This window comes from Sarcophilus harrisii, chromosome 3 (genome assembly GCF_902635505.1).
Source record: "Sarcophilus harrisii chromosome 3, mSarHar1.11, whole genome shotgun sequence".
Classification (NCBI taxonomy): domain Eukaryota; kingdom Metazoa; phylum Chordata; class Mammalia; order Dasyuromorphia; family Dasyuridae; genus Sarcophilus; species Sarcophilus harrisii.
The window spans coordinates 85,045,614-85,068,918 of NC_045428.1; the positions used below are offsets into that span (position 1 = coordinate 85,045,614).

Here is a 23,305-nt window from a genome sequence, read left to right on the forward strand (position 1 = left end):
GCCTTCCATGACTGCTGCCCTCCCTTCTAAGCAGCCACCTCAACAGCTCCCCCCACTTTTCTCTGCCCAACCAAAAAGCAATTTCCCCTCCTCACATTTCTTGTAGTACCTTACACAGCTGTCCTTTGATGATGTCACATTATTTCTTAGAAATGTTTATTTCTAAACATATCTTCATGGCCTTTCCATTAGATTTTTTTTTTTTTTTCCATTCCTTGATGGAAGGAACTCGAATTGGTTTTCTTTGTATTCCAAGTACCCTAGTGTGCAGTGTTTGGCTTGCACATAACAGGCACTCCATAAATGTTTGATGAGAATGAGGTTCATATAATCCCCATCCCAATTTTCTCATTTTCCCTTCACTGTAACATCTCTCTCAGGCCTCTTTTATGTTAGAGAATTTATCCTAGTTTATATCTCCTTTCCCTAGCCTGTTTTTTTTTTTTTCTTTTTTTTAAATGTAGAAACTAACAAATCTCGTGTTATTCTGACTGTGGTTCCACAATATTTGAATTGTTTATTTTTAGCTACTTGAAGTATTTTTTCCTTGATATGGAAGGTATGAAATTTAATATTCCTGGGAGTTTTTATTTGGGGGATCTTTTTCAGGAGGTGATCAGTAAATTCTTTGAATTTTTATTTTACCTGTTGGTCCTAGAATATATACCAGGACAGTTTTCCTTGATAATTCTTAAGAGATGATGTTCTAGGCTTTTTTTTTTTTTTTGTAATCATGACTTTGAGGTAGTCCAATCATTCCAAGTCAGTTGTTTTTCCAATGCAATATTTTACATTTTCTTCTGTTTCTTCATTCTTTTGGTTTTGTTGATGTCTTATAAAGTCATTAGCTTTTACTTAGCCAATTCTGCTTTTTAAAGGATGCTTCTCTTCATTGGATTTGTGTGCCTCTTTTACCATTTGGCCAATTTTGGTTTTTAAGATGTTATTTTCTTCAATATTTTTTTTTGTTCCTCCTTTACCAAGATGTTGACTTTTTTTCCCATGATATTCTTGTATCACTCTCATTTCTCTTCCCAATTTTTCCTCTTTCTCTCTCAAACTTGATTTTAAAAACCTTTTTTGAACTCTTCCATGGCCCAAGACCAATTCATATTTTTAGATGTAGGAATTTTTGACTTTATTGTCTTCTTCTGAGTGTGTATTTTGATCTTGACTGTCACCATAGTAACTTTTTTTGGTCAGAAAAAAAAATCTTAACTCAATTTTCTATCCTATTTCTTGACTTTTAACTCTGTGCTAAAGTGGGGCTTGGCTTCCCAAGTGGAGGGGGTACAAACTTCAAGTTTTTTGCACAGCTGTTTTCAGAAGCAGTTGTACTTGTAAGTTTTTGGCTTTTTTTTTTTTTTTTTTTTGGTCTAGGGAGAGGTGATTACTACTCTCCTATACTGTACATGACTTTGTGAGTCACACCAAATTTTTCAGCCCTAAATGCTCCTTCTCACACTGGAATAATAAGACCCAGGACTGCAACTCAGATGCATGTGCAGGCAATAGAGTCCTGTCCCTGGTGTTTGGTGTAAATGTCCTGACTCTTTGTCTAAGCCTTTTAGCATCTGTGAGGTCTGGAAAGCCCCACTGCTTTACCTGATTGATTTAGCTGAGTTCTGCTCTACCCTGGCCAGCTCGAGACCTTTCCTACCAACCTCCTAAGTTGTTTGGCCTGGAAAATTATTTCATTCTACTGGTTGATGGTTGTGCCCCTCCAGAATTTGTTTAGAGTCATTATTTAAGGGTATTTGGAGAGGTTTGGGGGAGAGCTCGGATTGAGTCCCTTTATTCCACCATCTTGGCTCTCCCTCTTTCTGGGAGAAGGGCTAAGCCAAATCTTAATATTTGTCACCCAGTTTAAAGGCTGTAGCTGATCTAGACGACTCAGTACCCCCCCTCAGTCAGCTCATACTTTATTCTCAATCCATACGCATCTCCCCCCATACCTATGTGAGTTATCATCATATTTATCCTCCAAGTTTCAACCTAATTGTTTCCTCTCCTTTAAGCCTTCCCTGATAATCCATAGTCTAATTTCCCTCAAATGAACTCAACAGCCCTTTGTTTGTTCTTTTTGGCATTTACCATATTTTGGTTTGTATTATTTATTTGGATTTATTAGGATCACCCTATTAGATTGAGAAGTTCTGTATTTTTCTTTGTATTTGTGCATTTCACCCAGTAGTTACCCAATTAGTTGTTGTGAGGATGAATGTTGCCTTATTGCTGAGTATTATTCTCTGAGATCTCAGGTATTCCTGAGTGTGCTGCTGACTGTTTAATGATCCAGATGGTAAGTATCTATGTAAAGTTTCCTAGTTTATTTTAAATATGGGTAAATCTTCAGGAAAAGAGACATGAGGGTCATTCGTCAGATGTGTGGTAGAGAAGATTTTTAGGTATTCGGGGCAGGTTGAATAGTGACTGAAGTCTCATCTTACATTGAGATTCTGTATAACTTAGAAAATGTCGTTCACATTTTCAATAACATTTTCTTATTTGCACTTCTAAAAATACACCTAAATTTCAGCAACATGTAGAAATGAGAAGAAAATATTTTTCAGGGAATATATTTAAGACTATTTTTCATAACAAGCATCTTAATCTAACATCAGGTTAAGAACAATGATGTTTTCCATTTGATTCAGTGCATTTTATTATAATCATTAAGGGTTTCTTTCTGCATGTCAGTGGTAAAATTATGCCTGGTGGTCTCTAGCAGACTAATGAGCTTTCTCATGTTGTTCCTGTAGCTGTGGTGCTGACTCTGTTCCAAAGGGATTGGCATGAGGCCTTAGCACATTCACTTGGGCCTGTTGCCCCTAAAATTCTCTGGAAACCTCCATGCAAAAGTCCTGATATGGATCATGGGGAAGGGGGCGGTCATCAGCTGCCTGCTGAAGGAGAGAGTGGGTATGTGATCTCTGTTCATTGGGTTACCTGTGAAGTTTTTCCAAAGACAGGTTCCCTAAGCTAGCCCATGCCCTTTAATGCTTTTGTCAGGATGCTCTAGGGGTCCTTTCCAGAGAAAAGACGAATAAACTGTTCTAAGCATATGCTAGAGTTCCCTCACCATGAGCTGTGAACTGGAACATCTGAATCTGAGGCCCCCCCAGGAAGACATGAACAGAAATGCTGTAGCCCCAGGAAGAACCAGGTCTTAGTGAAAGCCTGGAGGGAGGAGGAAAGAACAAGGTTCAAGATGAGACAAGTTTGTTAAAAATTAGACTTTAAGCTTCTTGAGATAGGAACAGTTTTGCTTTTGTCATTGTGTCCAATATCTTAGACAAAGTATATGATTATATATAAAAATATATTATTATATAAACTATATTATTATGTATAAAAATGTGCACATATGTTGGATTGGACAGTTTCAGGGTTATTATTTCACTGGTGGAGGGAAAATGAGGGAAGTGTCCTAAATATTTTTAAGGAACTTTTAGATGTAATACTTCTGCTTTGAACACTTCGTTCATATAATGAATATGACCTCAGTGACTAAATTCTGTGTTCAGAGAATGGACTGTTTATTTTAGCACATTAATTGAGTGGTATTTAATTACTATACACCTTCCTCAAAGGTCCCCTGTAGTGTCTTATGTTATAAATGGGACCCTGGATTCTTCCATATTTGGGCAGGTCTAAAAGTCCAAGACTTTTGAAAGTCTTCCCATTTTGGGACCACTAATAATTTCTCTGTCATCTGAGTACCCTTTCAGATAGGTTCTACATTAAAAGATTGTCCAGATGGTGAGTGTTTTTTAACTACAGGAACTCAACACAAGACTAGTTTACATCATTTGAGACCACACTAGGGAAATTTTGGATCCTTGAAGTAGACATAATTCTGTATTATGAAATATTCCTAAAACATAAAAAGAACTTTGTTTTGACCTTCAACATCCATGCTTTCAAATGGATTTGAATTTGTAATCTCTATTTTTTGGGGGGGGGTTTCCCTGAATTGTTTCAACTCTCACATCCAAGTGATGTGATAATTTTGTTAATCTCATGATTAACTGAGAACCATATGCATATGAAGTATGTCAGATTTGTTCTGTGATATTTCTGAAATGATTTTCTTTTATAGAAAATGGAGGAGAAAAATCTTTATCTTTTCGCTATTACAAATTTTTAGGATAGAAATTGTGTGATTCTGTCCTATGAGCCGAGCCCAATGTTACTTATAATTCTTCAGTCATGTGACTGCAGAAATTCTCTCTCCATGTTCAGCATCTAACTAGTTGGATCAGTTCACAGTTCCAACAGTGCATTAAGTGTTCTAGTTTTCCCACATCTTCTCCAGTATTTATCATAATTTTCCTTTTTGTTTTTGTTGTTGTTATGTTGGCCAATCTGATAAGTGGGAGGTGGTATCTCAAAGTTTTAATTTGCATTTCTCTAATCAAAAGTGATTTAGAACACTTTTTCATATGCTTATAGATAGCTTTGATTTCTTCATCTAAAAACTGCCTTTTCATATCCTCTGAACATTCATCAGTTTGGAGAACTGTTTTTTTGTTTTTGTTTTTGTTTTTCCTTCAGCTGAAGCATAATAGCTTCTGTTCCACCTCGTTACTATTTCTCTCTCTTGGCTTCAAGTGTGTTTACACTTATATACACAAGATTTTGTAAGATTTTGGTTTTTGATTCACTTTGCTATCTACTTGCATTTTATGAGAGAATTTATCCTATTCACATTCAGAGTTATGCTTATTAACTATATATTTCCCTTCCTCCTATTTTTCTTCCTATTTGCCCTCTCTCTCCTGTCACTTTTTCCTTCCTCACCAGTGTTTTGCTTTTGTGTACTTCCCCTGGTTTATGTCCCCCCCACCCCTTCTACTTAATCTCCTCCTCTCTTACTGATCTGCTAAGGTAGTTTTCTATATTCAACTGATTGAATGGATGACAGTTAGATTCAAATAATGTCTGTTACACTCCTCTTCCAGCTTTCCTTCAGCTATAATAGGTTTTCTGTCCTCTTCATGTGAAATGATTTATCCCATTCTATTTCTCCCTTCTGTGTCTAGTGCACTCCTCTTTTATCATCCCTTAATTATTTTTATGTCATTCCCTCAAAATTCATCTGGTAAGAACAAAAGGTCAAGAATATCAAGGAAATTAATGAAAAAAATACAAAGGATGGTGGCTTAGCTATACCAAATCTAAAACTATATTTATACATCAGCAGTCATCAAAACCATTTGGTACTGGCTAAGAAATAGAAACCAGTAGAATAGATTAAATACACATGATACAATAATCAAGGTCTATAGCAATGTAATATTTGCTATAATAAACCCCCAAACTCTAGCTTCTGGAATAAGAACTTAATATTTGACAGAAATTGCTGAGAAAATTAGAAAATGTCAGAAACTCAGCATAGACCTACATCTCACACTCTATACCAAAATAAAGTCAAAATGGATACATGATTTTGGGCATGAAGGATGAATACCATAAACAAATTAGAACAAGGGATAATTTATCAGATCTATGGAGAAGGGAGGAATTTACGGCCATAGAAGAATTAGAGAATATTATGAAAGGCAAGATGAACAACTTTGATTACATTAAATTAAAAAGGTTTTGCATAAACAAAACCAACAGAAACAAGATTAAAAGGGAATTACAAAGCTGGGAAAAAATCTTTGCAGCCAGTGTTTCTGATAAAGGTCTTATTTCTAATATATATAAAGAACTGTTTCAAATTCATAATAATACACATCATTCTCCAGTTGATACATGGTCAGAGTATATGAACAGACAATTCTCAGATGATGAAATTAAAGCCATTTATAGTTATATGGAAAAATGTTCTAAATTGATTAGAGAAGTGCAAAATAAAGCAACTCTGAGGTACCACGGTATACCTCCCAGATTGGCTAAGATGACAGGAAAAGATAATGATAAATGTTAGAGGGAATGTGAGGAAACTGGGACACTAATGCATTATTGGTGGAGTTGTGAAATAAGACAACCATTCTGTTGAGCAGTCTGGAACTATGCCCAAAGGTCTATAAAGCTGGGCACACCCTTTGACTTGCTAGTGCTTTTACTGGGTCTCTATGTGTAGAAATGTTTGTAGCAGGTCTTTTTGTGGTAGCAAAGAAATGGAAAAGGAGTGGATGCCCATCAGTTGGAGAATGGCTGGACAAATTGTGGTACATTAAGGTAATGGATTATTATTGTTCTGTAAAAATGATGAGCAAACTGATTATAGAAAGGCCTGGAAAGATTTACATGAACTGATGTTGAGTGAAACAAGAAGCAGAAACACATTGCAAAAATAACAAAAAGAATGTGCGATGACTGTGAAAGACTTAGTTCTTCTCAGCAAACCCAGTAGACTTTGGACAGAAAATGTCATCTGTATCCAGAAAAAAATCTAAGAAGACTGAATGTAAATCAGCACATGCTATGTTCATTTCTTTTTTTGTTGGTTTTTTTAATCTCTCTCCCATGGTTTTTCCCTTTTGCTCTGATTTTTCTCTCCTAACATAATAAAGCAATGCATATTTAAAATAAACTTAAAAAAAAGATATTTTAATTGTTTCTTTCTGATCACTTGCAGTATTTTTTTTTTTCCTTGACCTGATAGTTCTGTAATTTGGCTATCATGTTGTTTGGAGTTTCTTTAAAGATGCTGTCCAGTTCCTCCTTTTGATTATGGCTTTCAGGTAGCCCAATAATTCTGACATTGTCTTGGATCTATTTTGCAGATCAGTTGTTTTTCCAAGGAGGTATTTTATGTTTTCTACTGTTTTTTCATTCTTTTGAATTTGTTTGATTCTTGATATCTTATAGAGTCATTAGCTTCCACTTGCTCAATTCTAATTTTTAAGGAGTTGTTTTCTTCAGTTAGCTTTTTGTACTTCCTTTTCCATTTGGCCAACTGTGCTGTTGTTTTCTTCAGTAGATTTTTATCTTCTTTTGAAATGGACCAATCTCACTTTTTAAGCAATTGTTTTCTTTTTCCAAGCTGTTGATTCTTTTTTCCCAATTCTCTTGCATCACTCTCATCTCTTTTCTCAATTTTTCTTCCACCTCTCTTATATGATTTTTTATGGTCCTGTTTGAGTTCTTCCACAGGTTCTTTTTGGGTTTGCAACCACTTCTTGATTTTCTTTGGGGTTTTGCCCGTAGGTGTTTTGATCTTCTTGTCCTTATCTGAACTTGTGTAATTTATCTTCCATAATAACTTTCTGTGGTCAGATTCTTTTTGTTATTGTTTTTTGCTCATCTTTTTTGAATTTTTCCCTTTTAAAAAATTTGAACTGTGCTCCTGATGTGGAGGAAGGAGCAGTTTCAGGCTTCTTCTGCCAGGAACTGCAGGCCCTGGCTGCTTAGCTGATGTTCCCCTGATATAGTCCTGAGACCCATGGAGTATTGCTCTGGGGGAAAAAGGTGGGCTAGGATCTGCTGGTAGTGACCAGGTCCTAGTGCTGTTGTTTGGTGCATGCTGAAAGGGAGGGCTTTTGAGCTTCCCTGGGGGCTACACTGAAGCACCTGGCATTGTGGCTTGCCGAAGACAACTTGGGAGCAGCTAGTGGTGGCTGTTGGAGCTGCAGTCTGCAGGGGTCCTGGAGTTGGTGCTTGCCTGCTGTACCACATTAGGGCTCCAGATCTCCTGCTGACTTGCTGAGGTGAGACTTGGCTCTGGCTTGCTGGAATGCTTTCTATCCTGGACTGTAGTCTCCTTTTACCCAAGAAGACAGACTTTTCTTGCCAGTCTTCCAAATTTCTTGGGGCTCAGATATTGCTTCACTGACTTTTTGCAGGTTCTGTTGTTTTAGAATTTATTTGGGGGCACTATTTTATGGTTGTTTTGAGGTGAATATGGGATAGTTACTGTGATTTACCACTAACTGCCAACTTGGCTCTCAGAAGTTGAGGCTTCCAGTTATTCTTATTGGAAATATGAAGAAATCTGAACTGGATGACAGGAAATGCAATTCAGGAGATGCTTCCACCGCAATGATTTGGTTGTAGTGTGTTCTAGAATTTTCCCAGGAATTTGAAGTGGGCTGGTTTAATTTTTTATTCTTTTTTTTCCTTTTCTAAATATCAGAACTTCTTTTGCTAGTCTCTGTATCTTTGGGACACCTTACATTCTGAATACACTGAAAGTCACTCAGCAGTAATATTCATGGAATCTACTTTTTGGTTATAGTTTGCCTAGGGCTTGGTGACTTGAATTCATGGATACCCACTATGACTTGCCATCATTTTAACTAACATCTTAGCATTCTTTCACTTTGGGATGATCTCAATTCCCTTTGAATCATTTTTATACCATCCTTTCTAAATAACTTATTAGGAAGAAAACAAGCAAAATATTGACTAATTTCACCTTTTACCTCTTATCATCTTTTCATAGTTGTGTTACTTGCATGATCTCTTTCTGATCTTTTGCTCATAACATAGGTTTAAAAGGAAAAAAATCTTTTTTGGTCATTCTTTTCATTTATTGGCAATCTCAATTACCTACCCTTGCTTGTAAACTTTCTCTATGGGTATTTTAAAAACCTAAGTTGATACACAATGCCTGGAATATCATAAGCACTTGGTAAACACTTGTCTGTTGATGAATTCCTTTCCTTTAATTTTTGTTTTTATCAGAATTATTTGTTTTTGTCCAGAATTCTGTCCTTAAAAGCTTTCTATTTCTGGAACTTCAGTTCCACTATAGATTTTAGGCCCTGAGAATCCTTAGTCATTCTAGTCTATGAAATCCATTTTCCCTTCCAGAAACTACACACATGTTTTTCTTTTGTCCAGATTCCCTGTCATATAGATACTTCTGTGACAATTATCCTGTTTCTTCCTCTGGTTATTCTTGCCTAATCCTATTTATCATGCTGCTTCTCTTCTTCTGGATCATAAATTGTCCTCACAAGAACTTATATTCTTATTTTATCGTACTTTTTTTTTTTAAACTAGTCCATTTATTCCATTTCTTTTAAATAAGGCATACCTTAAGAATCTTTCTTAAAACTTGCTTTACATTTCAATTCTATTGCCACTTTTGGTATGAAATCTTTCTTGGTATTCTTTCCTCGCCCAGCTGTTAGATGTTGCCCCCTCTCCACTCAGTTATCTTGTTTTCATTTTGTATATCTTTTTTGTGTAAAAAATCAGCCCCATGAGAGTTAAGAACTGTTTGGATTTTTTTGCTCCTATATCTCCTGCATTTAGCATTGTGCCTAAGATTTAGGAACTTAATGAGTACTTGTTGATTAGCTGGTAATCATATTAATCATTGAATACTATCGAAACCCACTAAGTTTCAGTGATAATGTTTAATCACAAAAGAGAAGAAATATATGTCCCTGTTGCTAGTAGTTTATGTCTGAATAGAGAGAGGTCTTTTTGAGGATGAAGGTATCCCTCTTGCCTACAAACATGAACATATAGACAGAGAAGATAAGTGAGAATGAGGATGATAGAAGGATCAATTTGGTTGCAGTTATGTAAAATTTGTAGTGAAGCTGAGCAGCAGTTTCATGATTTTTTTCTTGTTTTGTTCAATATATGTGTAGGAGAAAAAGAGATGGTGGGAGTGATTCAAGGCTGAAAAAGGGAGAGATCAAAGATATGATAAAGAGCAAGAGATTAAAGAAGAAGTTTACCCAGTCTCATTTATTCAACGTTCCTAGAATTACAAAACTTTCTAACATAATATTTGACCATGACATCTTTTTGCTTTCTCCTTTACTTGTCTTAGTAATTTTGATTAATACCTTATAGAGTCTACCAGTTTAATTTTCTTTTGTTTACACTTAGATTTGGTCTGTAATTGAGATCTTTTTTCCACCTACCAAAGATTTATATATTTGCTGCAACCAAAGCTTGTGGTCAAGTATTTGATAAGTGTTGTAAGAAGTACTCAATTGTCTTATTTGTAAAAAACCTTACTTGATTGGCAATTTTAAAATGTTGAGTAATTTTTTGGTTAGGCATATTGAATCTGTAGAATTTTTTATTTCTGTTCTTGCAAACTTTGAATCATTGTTTCAGAGGTTTTTATTATTTAAAGGGATCCTATAAAGAATTTTTTTATAAAACAAATATCTCTTGTAAAGTCAAAACTCATCCCTGAATTAGTATTTTGTAAAGATCTATTTTTATTTCTGGTTTGTTTAACGCACAATATATTGATAATTGAGTGCTGACAATCATTTTTAGTCTTAAAAGCTAGGTTTTAGGTTTCTTTGTTTTTTCTTTTTTAAGTGTGGTGGCATTCCTGGTTTTTTTTTTTTTTTTAATAATCATTTATTCTTGTTGAAAGAGATGCTGTTTTAACTTCTTCCTTTCCCTCACCTCCCTTTTCAGTCATGAAATCTTCCAGCATCACTCACATAGTCTATCGACTCTTCCTTTGCATCCACATTGCTCAGATTTAGGGCTTGATCTCATTACTGCTATTGTCTCCTCACTGCCACCCCAGGCGTGCCAGCAGGCACTTCTAATTTTTCCAACTAATCTTTCTCAAGCTTTCCTGTTCTCCATCATGTCCATCTTCTACTCAATCTCCATTAACTCTGCACTCTGCAAGTAAAATTGCTGCCCACATTCATCTCTTCCTTTTCTTAATGCCACACATGCCAGGGCCCCACCTAATCCTGTACCTCTGCCCACTATTATTCTTCACAATCTTCCCATTTAAGCCCCAAGAACCACCTTCTTTCCTGCTCCCATTTGTTTTTATGTAGAGCAACTGCCTAATCAAGAATTTATGGAGCATCTCCCCCTCTTGTCCACTTTTCAAGGTACAACTAAAATTCCATCATTTTAATGAAATCTTTCTCTCCCAGCAAAATTATTTGTTTCTTTTCTGAACTCTAACAGTAGTATGACTATATGATACTTATTTGCTGTATTAAATAATTAGCTTTTCAGGAATATGTGACCCTGTTTAAATTGTAAACTCCATGACATTCCTGTGTCTTTTACTCTTATATTCCTGGGAGGTAAGTATATTCCCTTTCACAAAGCTACTCAGTTGATATTCTCTTAACTGACCACAAGAGGTCAACAAAATGGAGCCATCTTTATAAACCTGTAACTAAGAACTTATGAGAATTGTATGTATCTTGTAAGCCCTGAGAAGATTTCATTTTTATTTTCCAAAACTTTTGCCTTAATGACTGAAGCCCTGGAATGGGAAAGGGAGAATGAAGCGTAGTGCCTTTCAGAAAAGACAGTGAATTATTTCATTGGAAATAAAACGAAAGTGTAAAAATTGAATTTTATATCCAGGCTTTTTCAGTTATCATCCAGATGTTTGTAAGATTGTTTGTAATTCAGTAAAGTAATAGTACGATCACAGAGGCGATTGAGGGGTAAATCAGCAGGACAGAATCAGGGCAAAATCTAGCACTTTTATAGCAAGAGCTGTCTGTTCTTTTGAAAGAACAGTGGTTAGAGCAGAAAAGAGGTTTCCCAGATTCTTTTCTTATAACATACGAAGTCTCTGGAAAAAAGCTGCAGGGTGTCCTAGGAAATTCCTTGCCAGCTGCTAAATTATTTTATCCACTTTGAGTGGTCCTTGAAGAAATGCTTGTCTTCAAACATTTCTTTATCAAATGTTGTTTTAACCCTCTTGTGAAACACCACTAAAAAGAAGGGTCAGTCCCTTTAGAAAGAGGAAATATGCTAAATTTGCAAAATGTACTGTTCTGGGAGTAAAATGAGGAACAACTGGACTTGAGGAGTTAGGAATAGGGTAGAATCTTGAGGAGGTAGATAGGGTAGCTGCCATTTTCCAAGATGGCACTGGAAAGAAAGCCAGCAGGATGAAGTATGTATAAGTCACTGAAGCTGACCACAGGATGGGCAATATTTATGAGTCTCTGCTCAAGGGACGCTTTTTCAGGAGCATGATAAAAGAGAAAATGCCTATTCTTATCTTTGCCATGGATCTATTTTACACTATGAGATGAAATCTAGACAACATGTAGCCCTTTTCTAACAAGAGCTGGAACAGCTATATTCATGGGTTTTGAGCACAAGGGAAGTTCCTAGAGCACTTTCTTGTAATGTAGAAAGCATCCGGAGAAAGCTATAAACATCTGGAAGATGTGGAAAAGAAACTTCATCATGAGATAGCAGCCAACCCAGAAAATATCAATTGTAATTGACTTTGGGGACCTAGTGCAATAGAAAGAATGTTGGATTTGGAGTCAAAGGACTTGAGTTCAAATTCTATCACCCTGCTGCTTGCTGGCTGTGACCTTGAGCAAGGGATTTCTTCCCCTCCCTGTACTTGCATCTGTAAAATGAAGGAGTTGGACTAGATTATCTCTGACATCCCTTCTAGTTAGAAATCTGAACATGAAATCAGATCTGTAAAGCATTGTAGTTTTTTTGTTTTTGTTTTTTTTGGTCATTGAAGCAATTGGGGTTGAGTGACTTACTTAATACTTTAGTTGCGTGACTTTGGGTATCTGAGGCTGGATTTGGACTCAGTCCTCCTGACTTCAGAGCTCTGCCCACCTTTTCATGTCAAATAGCATTGCCTGGGTTGTCAAGGCACAGATAGGCTCTCAAGAGCAAAGAGATACTTCCATCCCCTCATGCCTTTGCCAAAACAAAACACACAAACACATCCCCTTAGGATGCTTGAAATTTTTACAGAGCTCCATTTATTTAATTTAAGGATTTATAATCTTTACTTAAGAGTAAATATTTTCCAAAGGAATAACTCTATGCTGTTAGTCTTTGAGCCTTCTCTAAAAGAAAGAAAAAGAATCCCGGAGATTCAATGTTGATTTAAAGAGGGGTCATCACAAAAACAGGCAAGAATGTCTGGAATGAAAAGACTGGAAATTAAAAGAGACAATCTTTATGTACATCCCAGCTTTCCTTAGAAATAGTAATAAATAGAATATTTATTATTATTATTAATTAAATAGAATAAATTGAAATAGAAATAAGTCTTCCCTTCTCTATTCTCTTCTCCCCACTTCCTATATCACTTCTCCCCTTCTCCTAAAAAATACTATATGACAGGGTACATATAGCCCCTTTTCTTATGGAATGGGAACTAAGTAAATATTCAGTGGTTAATTGATTTTGTCATATTAATGGCTTTAGTCACTTATTCCAAGTAGCAATTCATTCACCCATCCATCTATCTATCTATGTAATCTATCTCTGATTCCCTAATGGAGATGCTGGATAAAAAGCAGCAAAATAAAAGGTCAAATGAATGATTGTAATAGGGAGGAGAAACAAATAGCCTTTCACTAACTAGATCATTCCTTCTTTGACTACTCAAAAGTGACATCTATGTGTTATTAATGTAAGGAATTAGCACCTTATTCTGAACCTGATTCATGCCCTCAAGAAGTAAATTCCCCCTCCCTCCATTTTTTTTGAAGCTATAAACTCAGGTCAGGGATGATCACTACATGTAACCCAGAACTAGAAGGAATTGCTATTATCTTGGATAGCAGTCAGAGCTCAAAAAGATTTTCACATTGGACTGAAACCTAATAAGCCGAAGTGTAGTAAGGAGTAATGTAAAGTTTCACAATTGGGTTCAAAAAATTACCTTCACAAGTATGAGGTGGTTTCTTCTTTTGTTTTATCTTTTTCTTTCTTGTGATTTTTTTCCCTTTTGTTTTGATTTTTTTTCCCCTAAGTGACTTATATGGAAATATGTCAAAAATGAATGTATATATATATACATAATATATGTATATATATATGTGTGTGTGTGTGTGTGTGTGTGTGTGTAAAATACGCACACACACACACATACACACACCAATCAAGGCATAGTTGGGCATTCACTTCTTTTGAATTAGATCTAGGAGATTTAGAGATCTACAACCCAAGTCACAGCAGCTCTAACTCAATCTCACATAAAGGCAAGTGTCTAAGAACAAAGGAGAGGATGCTCAGACCCTACTTTGGATTATGGGAGTTCTGGGAGTCACAATATAGGAGGGACATTGATAAGCAAGAGAGCATTCGGGGGAGAATGTTTTAGGGTGTCAAGTTCAAACCACAGGTGGATTGGTTAAGGGTATTTGGGTCTGTTTTGCTTAGAGAGGAAAAGATTTTGGAAGAACATGAAGCAGCTATCATAAGCATTCAGAGAACTGTCACATAAAAAGTGGATTGTTTCCCTTCTATATGGCCCCAGAATGATGAGTAGAAGGTAGAAGTAACAGAGAAAATTTGAACTAAGGAAAAGCTTCCTAACAATTGCAGCTATCCATAAAGTGAGATGAGCTCCCTTATCCTCAGAAGGTAGTGGATTACCCTCACTTGAGCACTTCATACAAAATCTGGATGGCCAGTTATCAGGTATATTGTAGAAGAAGTTAATCCTCTTTCAGATATAGAGTGGCCTAGATGGCTTCCAAAATCCCTGTGCTTTTTGATTATCTTTATGTCTCCTAGTGCCAAACACTTAGAGATTGTCAGAATTGGAGGGAATCTTAGAGAAACATGAATAAAATCTTTAATTTTATAGATAAGCAAGTGAGTGTCAAGTCAGGTGCCCAGGGGGTCACATGATTCTCATAAGTGAGGAGAAGCCCAATGGCCTAATTTCCAGAACACTGATGCTTAATATTTTAAGTTCCTGGACATAGGACAGTCATTTTCTAGCAGTCATGGTTTTTGATTAGAATAACTTGGAGATAGGTTTTTATGAAAATCTAAAGTCTTAGCTTAGTAAATTATGCAAGAATTTTAAGTACTGTTCTAAAGGATATTGGATTTGGAACCAGAGGGCCTATTTCTGAGTTCCAGCTACTGCTTGGACCTGTTTGTCTTGGGCAGGGTCTTTAACAGTGTAGGCCTTCCAGCCTCATGGCCTGGCTTCTTTTTTTTTTCTTTTTAATTTTTAAAATTTTATTTTATATATATATATATATATATATATATATATATATATTTAAATTTCTTCAACATTAACTCTTGCAAAACCTTGTGTTCCAGTTTCCTCCTCTTCCCCCACCCCCTTCCCTAAATGGCAAGAAGTCGAATATGTTAAATCCAATATATACATATTTATACAATTATCTTGCACAAGAAAAATCAAATCAAACCAGAAAAAAAAATGAAAAAGAAAATAAAATACAAGCAAAAAACAGCAAAAAGATTGAAAATGCTACTCCCAGTTCCCACAGTCCTCTCTGGGTGTAGATGGCTCTCTTCATCACAAGATCATTAGAACTGGCCTGAATCACCTCATTGTTGAGAGGTGTGCCACGTACATCAGAATTGATCATCATATAATCTTTGTTGCCCCGTACAATGATCTGATTCTGCTCATTTCACTCAGTATCAGTTAATATAAGTCTCTCCAGGCCTTTCTGAAATCATCCTGCTGGTCATTTTTTGTAGAACAATAATATTCTATAACATTCATATATATGACCTGGCTTCTTAATACTGCATAGTCACAGTTCTGTGTGAAAAGCTGGTAAATCACTAGGTGAAGTTTATACATTGAAACAATTTCACAGAATATGAAATCAAATTGAATTCTATAATCTTAAAATTTTAGAACTGAAAAGATAATTAAAAAGCTCATAATCTAACTGAAGTAACGCAGATTCTCCAATTCACACAATTAATTAATGTGAAAAGAACTGGGATGAGAACCCAAGTTTCCTGATTTCCTGACTAAAGATATTTCTACCATATGAATCTTTAGATTTGTCTGTGCATCTTTCTTTTTCCACCTAATAGTCACTTTCTTTCTAAAATAAAAGTTTTTTTAAGGTGAAAAATTATAAGACTGCTATAATATCATAATTTTAAAGGCACAACCTCATTTATTTATCTATCTATTGTGGATCACATTTTTAGGGGTGGGGATAAGGGAGCTTTATACTCTTTAGGCTAGTCATTAAAACCATACTCCCTCTACCTTTCCAAAAGTTTTCTTCGAAATGATTTGCTCATTTCTTATACACAGAAGGAAAATACAACTCTTATTAAAAAAAAAGGAAGGAGGGAGGGAAGAAGGGGAAGAAAGAAGGAAGGAAACACGCTAATCCTAGCGATGGAGGAGAGTAACATTTATAAATAGAAAACACATTACCTTCTGAACTTTTTGTAGTTCTATGTTCATTTTTTCTGTTTAATTATTACGGTTGTCATGATGTTCTGACAAAATGACTTTGATTAGAGAAAAGGATGAGTGGGCCTAGGAATTCTGATTCTATCTACAGCCAAATTGCTCTGCAAATTAAAGTAGTCCACCTAGTCACTTCCTCTTGGTTTCTCTAAAACTCATAGTTGGAAGGAACCCCAAGAAAGTATCCAGTCTGTTCCCATTTTCAAATTATATTTTTAAACATTTTTATCTTCACCTTCAACCTCACTTTCTAAGATTATCAGTCTGCAAAATGGTGTAGTGGTAGAAATGTGATACTGGTTAGTTTCCATTTGTGGACAACTTTATAAAAAAAATGAACATTTAATTTGTATTAAGACAAATCACTATTTTAAAATTTTTTCATAATAAGCAAAAGTAGGTTTTTATTTTAATGACAAAATGTTTTGTTGCTTTTGGAATTTTATAGCTTGATGCATGTATTGGTTCTCATTAAATGATGGCCTTAAAGCTCCAAATGCTTTTTTTTTTTAATTTGATAAATTTTAATCAATAAATCAATGTATTAAAAAGTGTTTTAGGACATGTGTTATAGATACAGAGACAGAAGTGACAATTCCTGCCCTTAAAGAGCTTTTAGTTTTTCTGAGGGAAATAGCATATACATATGTAGCCTTCATTAGATGGTGGTGCTTTGAGTTGAGCCTTCAAATGCACTAGTTATTCTAAAAGGAAGAAATTAGTTGGAAATGCAGGCTTAATTGGAGCATGGGAGTACCCTGTGGGACACAGACTGCACTAGAGTATTCCTTGATAAGAACTCATAGGGCTAATTCTAATCCTATCCTAGGGCTAGAAAAGTTAGTGTAAATTCCTACAGAGATGATTCTAGAAGTGGCTGGGAGTCACCAAAATTAATATTGAGGAGGAGAGTGACATGATTGGATCCACAAATTAAGAAAACCTTTTGGAAGTGATGTACTGCACTTCATGGAGGAAAGATTGGAATCTGGAAAGGCTTGAGTCAGGCAAACCACTTGAAAATAACACCTTGATTATGAGCATGAATGGTTGGAAAAATGGCAGTACCTTTGACTGTTCAGGAAGTTTGAAAGGGGTGAGTTTTGGGAAAAGGGAATGAATTCTATTTTAGACTTAAATTGAGATACTAATGGAATATCCCATTTTAAATGGTCAATGGATAATTGATAGTTCTTGACTAGAGCTCAGGAGGGAGATATTGTAACGTGGTCTTGGATTAACCCATCTCATCTGTAAATTGTACCAGAGTACAGCTCTCCATGTACTCCTCTTCCAGCTCTCTCCACGAACCTGTGCTTGTGAACATATTTCAGAAGTCTGTTCTGTCTAGATATATGTAATTTTAAAAATGCTGTAGTGCGTACAAGGTGTGATTCAATTAATGGTCAGCTTAAAAAAACACTGAATTTCGATATTGTAATCTTTTTGAACCTTGTATTATTTTATGTTGCATACTGTTGTTGGTTTTGGTTTCATTGCAAATTATTAATTTCCTAGATCGCTATAACCTACTTTGTTCACCTGCTTTGGGATACACACTTAGGGCAACCATCCGTGAGGGAGGGTACTTAAAGATCATTATTGGCACCTTGCATGTAGTAGGTCTTCATACAGGTTGAATTTAGCATACCTCTGGGTGCTTCAAAAGCATTTTCAAAAGAGGAATCATAAACACGTTTTAATGTTTCGAACTAGAGTGGTTATTTTCGAAATTAGCTTGTAGGATCGGAAGTTACCTTTTTGAAGGGGGAACGGGGATAGCACAAACGTGTTTTCTGGAATGTCTTTTTAAATGCATTTGTGGTTACGTTGACCCATTTCTAAGGAGGCTTTATTTTTTGATGGCATGAGCTTGCCTCATCTCATTTGTGGGTGATGTTTGTGTTCATACGGTCTTTTGCCAGTAGAGGGCAGTATTGTAAAGTGAAATCCGGCCTTTCGAATCTATTGCCTCTCAGATTAGTTTGTAATCCGTTTCTATTTCCAAACTCACTTTACATTTAACTGGAAATCAAATTGTTTCCCGTGGGATGCACGTTTGCAGATATTTTATATCGATAAAGGAACTGAAGTTCATCCTGCCTCGGTTTTGTGAAAATCCCCCAGCCAGCATCTCTTCTTTTTGGTTGGGAGGAGGGGCCGGGGGCCTGGGAGACCCTAATTTGACACCGAGTTGCAAGCGTTTAAACCTCTGCCTTTCCTCGGCTGTCCGGCGGGGCGGGGGTAGAGGGGCCTGGAGGGAGGGGGTTGCAGGAGGCGGTGGCCTCGCGCTCGCCGATTCCAGGCCTCGGAGCCCCCTCCCCCACGGCCTTCCCGCCCCAGGGCAGGGCCTCGGCCCCGCCTGCCCCGGGCCTTTGTGTCCGGCAGCCCCCTCGCCTCTCCTTTGCGGCTCGGTCCGGAGACTTCGGAGAGCTGGAATTTTGCAGGTGATGGGAAAATAGTCTCTGGAAGAAGGAGGGGGGCGCCCCTCAGGCCTGGGCCCGACGCTCTTCCCCCACGGCCGAGGTGACTTTCTAGTTAGACTTTACCCGGCCGGCCGGCCCCGTTGGATCAGGCTTTAGGGGCCACGAGCCCCGGGCCGCCGCCGCTCGGAGTGGGGCTCCAGGCAGCCTAACCCCGCCGGCAGGCCGCGCTGCTGGGCATGCTCAGTGGGCGCTCGGGCAAGCGGGGGGAGGGGCGGGGGCCCACGGAGGCAGCCTGGGCAGTCGGGCCCGCGGCGCTGGACGAGCTAGCTAGCGCGGCCTTAAACGTAAGCACATGGGCGCCCCCGACCCCACGGTTCAACCCCAATACTGTTTTCTTTTTGGTTGAACTTGGCAATGTCTTAGGGTTTCGGAGGACAATTAGGGTATTAGGTTATTCCCCCCCCTCCCGCCCCCCCAACCCCACTGCGGGATACCGAAGCGGACCTATCCCAAAGGAACTGCCGAGGAGTGGGGGTGGGGCGGCCGCGACCGGAGCGGGAGGAGGAAGGAGGGAGAGGTGGAGGAGGGCGGTTCCCCGTGCTCTCTCAGCCAATAGCTGCTGCTGTTCTCGGCATATATTTTACGCTGAGGCTGGAGACCAGGTCTTCAGTCGAGCGAGAGAGCAGAACCTCGCTGCTGCTCTGCGAGAGTTGTTGGTGCGGCAGAGTCCAGCAGCAGCTCCCTCCCAGGTCCGCGACGCCTCGCGGCCACAGGGTTATTTATTTCTTTTCAAAGCAGAGCACCAGCCGTCTTTTCTGCAGAAAGGCCAGAAGATCTTACATAGCTCGAGCAAGGAGCCTGGCATTGCATTTTATTTTTCGTGGGGTTTTTTTTTGGCTGCAATTGCATGAAAGCCCAATGGTGTAGATCAGTGGCAATGGATCTAGGAGTTTATCAACTAAGACATTTCTCGATCTCTTTCTTGTCGTCTTTACTGGGCACTGAAAACGCCTCTGTGAGACTTGACAGCAGGTAAATGTTGACTGTGATAGGATCTTTATAGTTTACTAGCGAATTACTCGTTATAATGCAGGTGAATTTTTTCAGCGCCGAGTCCTTTGTCCATTGCATTGGATGATGCTGAGAACTGCGGTGACATACATGTAGGGATTTTTTGGAGCATTTTTAGTGGCCTTCCCCTCTTAGGCCTTTAATTTCGGGGAATTGGCTTTCCCTGCATTATGTAATTTAGCTCTTTGTGGTTTACTAAAAGGGAAATGTTGGAATACTGGGGAGAGGAGCAAGGGGATTGTTGTTTTGCACTTCATGCAGGCATCTTAGCGGGAAGAGTTAAAAAATAAGGAATATCGTGAGATTTGTGTAGTCTTTAAAAATAATTCAGTTACTAATGGTTGCTTTTTCCTTTCTCCTTAGCTCCTCTGGTGCAAGTGTGGTCGCTATTGACAACAAAATCGAACAAGCTATGGTACGTAATGTGTTGATGGATATAAATGCAGTCCAAGATGGCATATTTAAATTATAGGGGACTCCAGTAGAATCGAGAGCTGTTATATGGGTGGAATTGGTGCATCCGATTTTCACGGTGATGTGGGTTATTGCCGGGCGAACGATTAAAGAAACCAGATCCACGTTTCGCCAGCCTAGTCCATCGTAAGCCGCTGGGCGGATGGAGATGAGGCCCTCTGCTCCTTTTATGTAAGGGTTTTACATAACGTGGGGTTCTCCTGCGACGAAAGGGGGCTAAGGCCCCGCGCCTGGGCGTGTTATTTTGTAGCTTGCCGGCTCCCTTCCCCCTAGAGCGGAGTCCCGGACCGGCCCACCGGTGTGGGGTCTGCGGGGGCCGCGTGCAGCGGCGTGCCCTTCAAAAGCGTTCTCTCCTTCCCCCCCACCGCCCGGCCCCCTCTCCTTCTGGGGCCATCGGAGAAAAGTTTGGTTTTCCGAGCCTATGCCCGATTTTCTCCTATTTTTTTTATTTCCGCCTCGGCTGTTCTTTGTTATTGGAGCGGCGCCTGTGGCTCTTCTCACGGGATTCTCTGCCCGCTGTTGCTAGGCAAACTCGGAACCTTTAATTCGGAGCTATAAATATCTCGCGCTCCTATTGGCTCCGCTGTCTGCCCAGGTTTCTGTGACGTAAGGCCTAGTCACGAAACGGGAGTGGAGAGGGAGGCGGGGAGGGAAATGCGGCAACATGCTCCGTCGGAACTAGCTGCAGCCGGCGCTCGGAGGAGGAGGAGGCGGGGGCGGCCCGAGGCTGCCGGCGCGGCTGCCGGGCTTGGGGGCGGGGCGAGCCGAGCGCCGGGACCCCCGCGGCCAGAGCTCCCCCTCCCCCCGGCCCGCGGGCGCCCGGCCTGCGGGCTCCTCCTCGGCCCTGAGCCTGCGAGTGCCCGAAGTAGGTCAGGTCCGGGCGCGCGGGGCCGGCCAGCCCGGGCCGCCCCTGAGTGCCGACTTTGTTCTCTGTTGCAGGATCTGGTGAAGAGCCATTTGATGTATGCAGTCCGAGAGGAAGTGGAGGTCCTCAAAGAGCAAATTAAAGAACTGATAGAGAAAAACTCGCAGCTGGAGCAGGAGAACAACCTGCTGAAGACCCTGGCCAGCCCCGAGCAACTCGCCCAGTTCCAGGCCCAGCTGCAGACGGGCTCCCCCCCGGCCACCTCGCAGCCCCAGGGCACGACGCAGCCCCCGGCCCAGCCGGCGTCCCAGGGCTCGGGGCCCTCGGCGTAGCCCCCCGGCCCAGCCGCCTGGCCGGAGCACTCGGAACTGCGGCCCAAGGAGATGGGCTAGCAGGCGCCGCCGCCACGCCGCCCTTTCTGTGCGCTCGCTGCGCGAGGGACAGACGCGACGCCGACAGACACCATGACACTTTTTGTTCAGTATTAAACACTCACCCGCTTTTGGCTCGAAGAACCCCGTTAGGCCGGGGACGCCGTGTCCGAGCACTCGCACCGCCGCGCCGGGGCCGCGGCGGGGCCGGCGCCTCTCCCCGGCGGCTTTGTAGCCCAAGGACCTGGACGCTGGGCGCCCGGAGAGGCCGCGCTCGGGCTGCGGGCGTGCCCGCTCGGGAGCACCTTGAAAGGGGAGACAAAGTAAGGACCGACGCGTAGCATCACCTAAAGTGTGGAGACCCCTGTAGTTCAGTATTCCGATCGACGACTGTCACCAGAATCACCACATCCCTCTAGTGTTGGGGCTGCTTTGCTGAAGAAGCAGCGGGCGGCACCGAGCTGTTAGAGCCACTGAAAAGGTGACGGGTAGCTGGGACCTAGGCTAATTTACAATGAAGGTTATTTTGCCTAATGTATATCTGTGTATGTAGTGTAAGTATTTTGTAAAATAGAAGACTGTAACTACTACTTTAGGTTGTACAGATTGAAATTTAGTTGATACATTGATCTGAAGTTTGAATAGTCTTTTTTTATATATATTATATATATGCATATATATATATTATATGCTACATGAAGAAAAAGTGCACCTAAGCAAATGTTTGGAATTTAGAAGATTTATGCTGTTTGTGTAATTTCTGAAATTCCCTGGCTGCTTGATTAATATTGACTTAAACCCCTGTTCACAGAAGTTGTTGGTTAAGACAGTTAAAATGCTCCCCAATATGACTGATTCTAGTGAAGGAAATGAATCTGCCAGCCTGGGTTTTTGCATATTACCTGTATAGTAGTTATGTGCATATGTTTTGTGCATGTTCTCTAAACAGTTGTAACCGGTCCCTGTATTTAACTGTGACGCTTGTCAACTTTCAATAAAGCATATACAATGTTGATAAACTGTTTCCATGTTGAAGGTTTTACGCAGTGACGAGAAACCTCCACGAATTAGTTAAGCGTGAAGATCAAAAATGTTTAAAAAGAAAAGCGGCCCTCCTCTAAGGAGCGGCTGAGAGACTGAGGGAAGTAGGGAGAATAGTGCTCCCCTCCCTCAACCCTTTCCTGCAGTGGGAACAGTATTTATCCCAAATATAGAAATAAAATCTTGAATTAGAAGAAGAGTGAGTAGCTTCTAATAAGCGAATGGCACTCCCGGACCGGCCCTGGCCCTGAAACCTCGGGGAAGGAGGCGGCGGGGAGCCGCTTTGTAAGCGGTCCTGGGCCGGGCGGTTGCCTAGCAACCAGCCCCGCCTCCTCACGTGGACCCGGGCATTCCCTAACGCCAAAGCCTGGCATCCCTGAGATACCTTCCGAGGGTTTGGGAGAGAAGGTGGGGGGAGGGGGCTATGCCCTAACACGAGAGGTTGTAACAAGTGGAGGGAATCGCCCAGCCCGGAAAAGAACAAACGCTGGCGCTTGTTGATTTTGACTTGCCTAGAGTTCTAAATGGCCAAGTCCCCTTTCTCTCATTTTAAGTGAAATAAGAAATGCTCTTATAGATGATTTCTGTATAGAAACGGTATGAACTTCCACTTGCTTGCTTAGAAATACCTTGTTCTTGTTGATGTTTTTAGTAGAGAACCCACCACAGCAGGGCTACTACCATTTGCAGGGATTTGGAAGAATGCTGCCTTGGTGGGCCTGAAATGCTGGAGAAAGTACCCTATGCCTGATTCTAAGTAAAATTCTTTGGACCTTTTTAAAACTACAGATTTAAAATCAACTTGACATTAAGTACATGCATTTACTGTGGAACATCACTTTTAAGTACTGTCTTAGTGAAAATTCACATTCACTTTAATTGACAAATCTCTTCCAACCCATAGCCCAGAGCACACTTTGCAAAAGCTAGCTGTGTT

General features: G+C 39.8%; 1 protein-coding gene and 1 long non-coding RNA gene across 2 annotated transcripts in view; one reads left to right on the top strand and one right to left on the bottom strand.

Annotated features, from left to right (window-relative positions):
• The window catches only part of LOC116422252, a 44,583-nt gene extending 23,570 nt beyond the window's left edge, over nt 1–21,013 (bottom strand). Inside the window, exon 1 of the long non-coding RNA XR_004232811.1 lies at nt 17,878–21,013. This is a non-coding gene — a long non-coding RNA (uncharacterized LOC116422252). The remainder of the gene's footprint in view (nt 1–17,877) is intronic.
• Nucleotides 1–22,351, top strand: part of TSC22D1 (TSC22 domain family member 1) — a 147,711-nt gene extending 125,360 nt beyond the window's left edge. The window contains 2 exon segments of the mRNA XM_031958400.1: nt 19,981–20,032; nt 21,031–22,351. Of these exon segments, the coding sequence (XP_031814260.1) occupies nt 19,981–20,032; nt 21,031–21,288 (310 nt within the window). The 3' untranslated portion in view covers nt 21,289–22,351.
• The last annotated feature ends 954 nt before the right edge of the window (nt 22,352–23,305 follow it).